The sequence below is a fragment of the Anomaloglossus baeobatrachus genome, chromosome 1 (assembly GCF_048569485.1).
Source record: "Anomaloglossus baeobatrachus isolate aAnoBae1 chromosome 1, aAnoBae1.hap1, whole genome shotgun sequence".
Classification (NCBI taxonomy): domain Eukaryota; kingdom Metazoa; phylum Chordata; class Amphibia; order Anura; family Aromobatidae; genus Anomaloglossus; species Anomaloglossus baeobatrachus.
Window position 1 is genome coordinate 344655700 of NC_134353.1, and position 9317 is coordinate 344665016.

Consider the following 9317-nt stretch of genomic DNA (forward strand, 5'->3'; position numbering starts at 1 on the left):
ACTGCTGTTCACTTTCATTATTCTCATTCATTAGTTTAATTGGACTTATGTTTGAAGCATTGTCAATTACAATAGCATAAAACTTGTATATTGCATTAAACTACTGTGCCTAATTTATTATATATTTTAGGAGTCAGTCAATTTTATACAGACTCCAACTCCACCAAAATGCACGACTCAGACTGCACAGCCCTGGTGCACACAAATACTCACATCTGATTTTTCTGCACAAAATATTCGCATGTTGACAGAAAAAAAAAAAACCGCTGTGAAAAATACATTATTTTTTGAAGGTTTTCTTCCCCAATCTATTTGAATGAGTGAAAAAACCTGCAAAAACACTGGAAGAATTGATGTCACAGATATGAAAAAAACGCTTTGAGGTTATGTTTCCACAATGAGTCATTGATGAGTTTTTGTCATGGCTTATTTTTGCTGTGCAAAAAAAAAAAAAAAAAAAAACAACATCTCAGGCTACATGCGCACGCTGCTTTTTTTGCTGCTTTTTTGGCTGCAGTTTTGTCAGCAGGACTTTCTGACATTTGACTTCTCAGCAAAGTCTATGAGAAGTCAGATTTGTCATGCGCACATTGCAGTTTATTTGTCAGCGGTTTTTTTGTCAAAAGTTTGTGACAAAAAAAATGCAGCATGTTCATTCTTCCTGCGTTTTTGTCAACATTTGTCACCCATTGAAATCAATGAGGGCATCAAAAACGCAGGAAAAATGCATGCTAATCAAAAGTGGTGCATTCTACCTGCGTTTTTGGTACCAAAAACGCAGGTGATTTGTCAGGAAGTGAGGTAACAGGCAAGTGGTCCCGTCCCGTCCTCCATGTGTTCCCCGAAGTACCGCTGTCCCCAGGGGAGATGATGTGGAGGACGGGGACTATCAGCGGCGGTGGCAGCGAGAGGGAAAAATCAATGTTTTCAGCTGCCAATGTCCATCCCCCTCTCGCTGCCGCCGCTGATAGTCCCGTCCTCCACGTGTTCCCCGACGTACCGCTGTCCCCAGCGTGCACGCACAGGGGAGATGATGGACCCCTCTCACTGCCACCGCCGCCGCTGAAAGTCCCTGCACGCTCCTGTCAGCTCCACACAGTAGCGCGATCAGCTGAGCTGTCACTGAGGTTACTCGCGGCCACCGCTGGATTCAGTGGTGGCCGCGGGTAACCTCAGTGACAGCTCAGCTGATCACGCGGCTGTCTTCAGTTGCTGCATGGAGCTGACCGGAGCGGCGGTGTCTGCTGCTTCTCCGGTCACCTCCATGCAGCAGAGCTGGAAGCGACGCCGGACCATCCTGGATTATGCCGGACATAGAGGGCTTTTTGGGGCTTATTAAATGGGAGAACAAGGGAATTTGTTAGTGTTTTTTTATTTCTAATAAAGGATTTTTTCGGGTGTGTGTGTTTATTTACTGTCACTTACAGATTAATCATGGAAGGTATCTCGGGGAGACGCCTGACATGATTAATCTAGGACTTATTGGCAGCTTTGGGCTGCCATTACCTCCTTATTACCCCGATTTGCCAACGCACCAGGGCAAATCGGGAAGAGCCGGGTACTGTCCCAGAACAGACGCATCTAATGGATGCGGCCATTCTGGGCGGCTGCTGACTGATATTGTTAGGCTGGGGGGCTCCCCATAACGTGGAGCTCCCCATCCTGAGAATACCAGCCTTCAGCCTTATGGCTTTATCTGGCTGGCATTAAAATTGGGGGAGACCGCACGCCAGTTTTTTTTTAATTATTTATTTCTAATTTTTTTTTTCAATTCAACAAGCTTTATGGGCTTGTTTGAACTGAATAATACATGAAACAATTGTTGACAAAACTGCAGCCAAAAACGCACCAAAAAAGCACCTACATTTTTTGTGACATTTCCAGGCTCTCTCTGACAAGGTGCAGTTTTGGCTGCAGTTTGTGAACACGAAATAGAAGCAGCGTGCGCATGTAGCCTCAGGCTACATGCGCACGCTGCATTTTTTGGTGTGTTTTTGGCTGCAGTTTTGTTGTCAGAACTTTCTGACATTTGACTTCCCAGCAAAGTCTATGAGAAGTCAGATTTGCTATGCCCACATTGCAGTTTGTCAGCGTTTTATTTGTCAAAAGTTTGTGACAAAAAAAATGCAGCATCTTCAGTCTTCCTGCGTTTTTGTCAACATTTGTCACAAAAACGCATGTTGTAAAAAACGCACCGAAAACGCACCTACAATTACAAGCATTTTTTGTGACATTTCCAGGCTCTCTCTGACAAGGTGCAGTTTTGGCTGCAGTTTGTGAACACAAAAAGATGCAGCGTGCGCATGTAGTCTAAAGCGGGCTTTACACGCTGCGACATCGCTAATGCGGAGTCGTTGGGGTCACGGAATTTGTGACGCACATCCGGCCGCATTAGCGATGCTGTTGCGTGTGACACCGATAAGCGATTTTGCATCGTTGCAAAAACGTGCAAAATCGCTAATCGGCGACATGTTGTTCCTCGTTCCTGTGGCAGCACACATCGCTGCGTGTGACGCCGCAGGAACGAGGAAGCTCTCCTTACCTGCCTCCCGGCCGCTATGAGGAAGGAAGGAGGTGGGCGGGATATTACATCCCGCTCAGCTCCGCCCCTCCGCTATTGGGCGGCGGTTCAGTGACGCTTCAGTGACGTCGCTGTGACGCCGCACGGACCTCCACCTTAGAAAGGAGGCGGTTCGCTCGTCACAGCGATGTCGCCGGACAGGTAAGTATGTGTGACGGCTATTGTGCGGCACGGGCAGCGATTTGCCCGTGTCGCGCAACAGATGGGGGCGGGTACCCACACTAGCGATATCGGGACCAATATCGCAGTGTGTAAAGTAGCCTTTACAGTTCCAGCAAAGTGGATGGGATTCATAGACATCTCTTGGTCACTGTTTTTTTTTAATGACCAAGGGTGTGCAATTCACATCCACAACATATCAATTTCTCTTGCGAGTATGCAGAGTTTTATGTGCGGATTACCCACAGAAGTGCATTAGATGCAGACAATCTGCTTATCAAAAATGCAAATGCATGTAAAACAAAAAAAAAAAAAAAAAAAAAAAAAAAACAAAAAAAAAAAAAAAAAAAAAAAAAACATAAAAAGCAAAATTTTTAAAAAAAGAAAAATATAAAAAGACACCCGATTTAGGCTACTTACACACATCCGGTTTGAGCAGTGCGGCTCAATCCGGCTGTGAAACCTATGCAAAGGATGCGGCGAAAACACCGCATCCTTTGCATAAGTTTTTCCATGCGGCCCGTCCGTTTTTTTCCGGTTGCGGCATGCTACTGAGAATGCGCAGTGGAAAAAAACGCATCCGGTGGCCGGCTGCGTTTTTTCCGCATCGCGCCACATCCGGCGTCCATAGGCATGCATTGAAAAATGCGCCGCAGCCGTCGGTTGCGGCGCGATGCGGTTTTTTTTTTGCCGGACAAAAAAACGTTGCAAGCTACGTTGCCTCCGGCCGCCGCTTTAACTAATTTTGCCGCATCCGGAAAAAAAACGGATACAACGCAAAGCCATCAGGTACAATCCGGTAACAATGCAAATCTATGGGGATAAAACGGATGCGGTACCAGATCCGTTTTACCCGTTTTTTTCCGGATTGTACCTGATGGAAAAAAACTGATGTGTGATAGTAGCCTTACATAGTAGGTTCAGACATGCTCCAGAAAATCTGCAACATCAAAAATTCATTGGAACATAGCCTGAAGATTCAAATCTACAAGTAAAAAAATCAGCTTGTGCATGAGATTTCAAACATCGCATTCACTCTACTGGTGCTGTACACTTCTGGGTCGTTTTCCCATGAAGGAACAAAAAACACACAAACACTTCAAGCATTATAAAATATATTATAACAACGTACATTTGCAGTTTTTAAAAAATATAAATAAAAGTACAGCTCACACTTCTGAACATGAACTTACTTGTACTTGACATATTGAAATACTTATTCAAAAAAGACATAGCATTCTCCCCTGGTTGAAAGTCGGGAACATCTTCAGCTCTACAAAAAATGACAAATATGGTAAGAACATATAGGCAATGCATTATTTTCATATGATTAAAAACGACCTTGACTTATATGCGAGGTCTCCTTCCACATAGCTATAGATGAGGTGGCAATGTCTTCAAGTACTAGTACCCTATTAGATAATTGGCTTTCAGCAGAAACACCACAAATATTGAAACTCTTAATGAGATACAGAAATTAAATCTTCTACAGTTTAATGACAAGGCCTTGGTGGGTGACCCTCTATTAAAGAGAACTTTACACTAAGTTTTCATGTGTTGAACTTGACATAGGCTATACAATGCAATCATTTTTTTTAGTTTTGCCACTCATTTTTAAACAAAGACTTTAGCAATCAAGCACTTAGCAAGTTAATGTTCATTAAGGCTAAGTTCACACATCCTGTGTTTTGCATCAGTCACAATCCGTCGCCTTGGGGAATTACGGTACCCTGCAAAATTTTTTGCAGGAATCCTGTATTTCCCCATAGACTTATATTAGCGACGGATTGCGACTGATGACCCTGCGTTGCATCCGCTGCGTCGCGGTCCGTCGTTTTTGACTGACCGCTGAACGGGGAGCAACGCAGAATGTAACGTTTTTCGGGCCGTCAAAATTAACGCGCCGAGCAGGAATCCGTCGCCATCCGCCACACTTGCAATGTATGTCTATGGTGCAGGATTCCGTTGTAATCCGTCTTACAACGGAATCCTGCGCAGGATTCCGTCATGCTCTACTGAGCATGCCCAGCATGCTTGGCACGCCCACTGGGCTGTCCCAAACACAGACGGATCATGACTGATCCGTCAAAAAACGGACGCACAGCGGATGTAACGGACGCAACTGATCGGTTTTTTCACAGGATTCCTGTGAAAGGAATCCTGTGAAAAACACATCAGTTGCATCAGTTGACATCTTGAAAATGACTGATCCGTTGCTGACGGACCTGACGGATTGAAAACACAGGATGTGTGAACTTAGCCTAAGTTAAAGTGGATGTTAACTGAATTCTCAGAGGGGTTGTGCATTTCTCCCCACATGGTGCAGTCCAATCATAAGCAGGCAACACTCCAAAGGAAAGAAGAATGCACACCTTAGAGCAGATTTCTCAGTGTGTGAGATGTAATGATAATGATACAGCCCTGACCGCCTGGTGTAGCTTAGGCTATGTGCGCACTTTGCTTTTTACCTGCTTTTTCAACTGCAGCGTTTAATGCCAAAATGGTTGTGTTCTGCTTTTCAAGCAAAGTCTATGGGAATTTGGGTTTCTTGTCCGCACTATGCAGTTCAAACTGCAGCCTTTTTGTTGCAGAACTTTGGTCAAAAACTCAGCTTTGCAGTGCAAAACCCAAATGGCAAAAACGTCAATTGTTTTTGCCATTTGGGTTTTGCCCTGCAAAGCTGAGTTTTTGACCAAAGTTCTGCAACAAAAAGGCTGCAGTTTGAACTGCATAGTGCGGACAAGAAACCCAAATTCCCATAGACTATGCTTGAAAAGCAGAACACAACCATTTTGGCATTAAACGCTGCAGTTGAAAAAGCAGGTAAAAAGCAAAGTGCGCACATAGCCTAAGGCTAGTTTCACACTTGCGTTCAGCGCATTCCGTCACTATGGAGAATAGCACAGTCCGTTAACGGACCGCGCTATTCTCCATAGAGTTGTATGGACGACGCACTGTAATGCAAGTGTCTGCGTTGCATCCGCTAGACGACGCAGCGGCGTTATTTTGACGCTGCGTCTAGCGAATTGAACGCAGCATCTAACGTTTTTTGGATCGTTAAAATAGCGCACCATGACGGATTCCGTTAGAATGCGTCAAGGTGTCTAATGGTGTCCTATGTTAGCGGATTCCTGCGCTCTGCGTTATGAGGCGGAATCTGTTAACGGAATCCTGCATGATTAGTTTGCTGTAGCAATTATCTTGTTTGCTCCCAATTACTGATGGGGTATAAATACATCTCATCAGAGAAGGTGTCCATATCATCACTCCTGAAGCCCTGACTGAAGCCCTGCCTGGAGCCCTGCCTGGAGCCCTGCCTGGAGCCCTGCCTGGAGCCCTGCCTGGAGCCCTGCCTGACTACCTGGACCCCGAGATTCCATTGGTGAGAAAGGACAACCTTCCTGAACCCCACCAGCCCCAGTAGCCCCCCACCACCCTCATCCCCACCCTAAGCCCCAGCACCACCCTCAGGCCCAGCAGCACCCTCATCCCCACCCTCAGCCCCAGCACCACCCCACCACCCTCAGCCCCAGCACCAAACCCACCACCCTCATCCCCAGCACCAAACCCACCACCCTCATCCCCACCAACTCCCCACCAACATCAGCACCACCAACCCCCCACCACCCTCAGCTCAGCACCCCCCCACCACCCTCAGCCCCAGCACCTATTTGTATTGTTTTTTCTTGTGATCAATAAAGAGTTTTTACCTTTTAAAAAATAAATAAATAAATATAAAAAAAAAATACAAATAAAATTTTGACAAAGCAGTGTTTGTTGCATTATTTCACGCCATTTTCTCTTGTTTAGCCTATGGTTATTGGTTTAGGTTAAGAGGTACAATTAAAAATTAGTTTGCGGTGGAAGACCAAAACATAGGGTTTTTTTTGGAAGGTAGCATATGCAAGTGTCACTGGTTAAATTTTGTTTTTTTTGGTAATTTTTTTTTAAACGTTTTTTTTTTTTAATTTTGATAATTTAAACACACCCTCATCACCAAAACAACTAGCCCCCCACCTTAATGTTCCTTTTTTTAACTTTTTTTTTTTAAAACTATAGGTTACATCAAAGAAAAAATAGCTGTACTACGCACTAAAAATCATAGTGTTCCCTTTAAATTTTGAATTTGACAAAAATGTAAGTATACTTTTAGTGTTAATCAACGCTCTTCTAAAGTATTGTATCGTTTGTGCTAATTTTTAATTTTCCAAAAAATAGATCTATTTTAGAATGTCTGGACAATCCAGCCCAAGCCCTGACCTATTCCAGGTAATATTAATTTTTTTTTTTTTTTTAAAGTTTTTTTATTATTAATTTTTGTTTTTTTTATTTTTTTTAGGCTGAAAATCCAACAGAGGAGGCGGCAGCAGCAGCGGCGGCGGCGGATCCAGCACCGCTCGATGTAGGAAACATTCAAGAAAGGGGTGGAGATATGCATGGAGAGAGCTTGCAGGATGTAAGTATATCCACTTCATTGACATCACAAATAACGCGACATCTACTAACCAACATACATGCATACCTCACATAGCTTTATACATACATACTATACCTACCCTATCTACATACCTAACATAACTACCCTACCTACACACATATCGACGCGTAGTAAGCGTAACTACGTAGGTAACATAGCTACGTTAGCTATGGAGGTACCATCACGAACTACGTACAATTAGTGAGTTTCATTACTTATTTTTATTTTATTTTTTTTCCTCTAAGGTCGATGTTCCGAACATTAGAGGTCCTCCTCGCTGCTCCCGGACTAGTCGTCAGCATGGCGGTGGTCACAGCAATGTGAGTTTGTTTTTTTTTGTTTTTTTTTTCTGATGCCTTCCATGGTTTCTAAATTTTAAAGATTGATTTTTTTTACTTTATTTTTAATTAATTTTCTTTTGTTGACAGGTCTCACGGCGGAGGCAGGAGGAGGATTCTGATGGGGAGGGAGGTGGCATCGATGTCGAACTCCTCATCGACCTCGTCCATGCTCGAGAGCCGCTGTGGGACATGAGAGACAACCGCCATGCCAATTCTCTCATCACCCGGCGGCTCTGGGAAGAAGTGGCAGCAGAACTCTTAGATGGGTGGGAGGACCTTGACACGAGGAACCGTAAAAGAGGAAGTAAGTATTACAAACATGTTTTGCAAAACTTACCATATTCAAAGATGTATTTAATTTTTTTTTATGTTTTTTTTGTTTTTTTTCTCTTTTCAGTTACCCGTCTGACGACCCGGTAGCGTTCACTCCGTGATCGCTTCAAGAGGGACTTAAACAAGGAGATGCAGGCTCCAAGCGGTTCGGCGGCACGCAAGGGCACCCAATACCGGTATGGGAGTGCCCTTGCGTTCCTAAGAGGCAGCATGCTTCCAAGAAGGTATGTATATATTTTTTGGGTGTTTAATTTAAGCATCTTTGAATGTATGTATCCTTTGTAATCGATCACATGCTACGGAAAATGTGAATAATATATGTTAATTTTTTTTTTTTTTCTCATTCCACAGAACCGTCTGTAGCACCGTGGAGCCTGCATCCCAAATGAACCCTCTTGGAGTGATTGCTGAACAGAACGTCACCGGTGAACCCTCCAACAGGCCCTCCACTTCTGATCCCTCCCTTCCTTCTACCTCTTCTTCTGAACCCTCCCTCCCTTCCACCTCAACTTCACAGCCCCCCATCCCTTCTACCAATCCCTCTAATCCCTCACTATCTAACCTGCCATCTTTCCCCTCTTACCCAACCTGCCCATCGGCATACTGGCAAACCTCATTACATGAGGCTGGTCAGAGAGTAGGTGTTCCCTTATCTGACCACTCTGACGCTCACGAAACTCGAACCGCGTTAGGATCGGGTCGTCAGCGACACAGTGGTCAGAATAGGGGCAGCCCCGATTTCTTACACCTGAACGCATCGATCCATAGCTTCATCAAAGTTTTATCAGACCAAATAATCGCTGGCTTCAACCTTGTAAACCATAGTTTACAAGTGTTGACCAGCAAGATGGATGAGGTGCTTTCAGCTGTAAGGCAAACACCTAGTCAACATTTTTTTCATTCTGTTATCGGTGAGCTGGAAAGCCTACCGTCTGACCAGCAAATCCATGTAATGAGGGCTTTCCAGAATGCCATCCAGCAACTACATCAACATCCCCCTCCCACCACTGCACCACATCTATCCACAGCCCCTCAGATGCCACCCCCAGTCCACTTACAGCCTCCGACACAGACTCACCAATACTCACAATCTACAATACCCACACATTACAGAAACCCTATGCACAACACCAGATCTGTCCAAACATCCCTTTATTCCCCATCTCCATTTTCAAGCCCACACGACAACACTTCCACATCTCCATCCCCAACCGCACTGTCTCCTGCAATTCCTAACCAGTTACATCAGTCTTCTTCCTCCTTCCGAACCCCAACATCTTATCCAACCTCCACCTTTCCATTTTCTAACACTCTGCCTTATACCACCCCTCATCCTACTCCAATACCTCACCCTTCTACAAGCTCTCACCCATCTACCAGCCCTCAACTATCTTGTCTTTCAAGCCCTTTTCTGCCCACCACTTCT

At 44.6% G+C, this 9317-nt stretch overlaps 1 protein-coding gene across 3 annotated transcripts in view; it reads right to left on the minus strand.

The window, feature by feature from the left end:
• CENPC (centromere protein C) overlaps positions 1 to 9317 on the minus strand; it is a 290257-nt gene that overhangs the window by 253888 nt on the left and 27052 nt on the right. For all 3 annotated transcript variants that reach the window (XM_075352390.1, XM_075352389.1, XM_075352388.1), the window contains exon 3: positions 3934 to 4013. In XM_075352390.1, coding sequence (XP_075208505.1) covers positions 3934 to 4013 — 80 coding nt within the window. The remainder of the gene's footprint in view (positions 1 to 3933; positions 4014 to 9317) is intronic.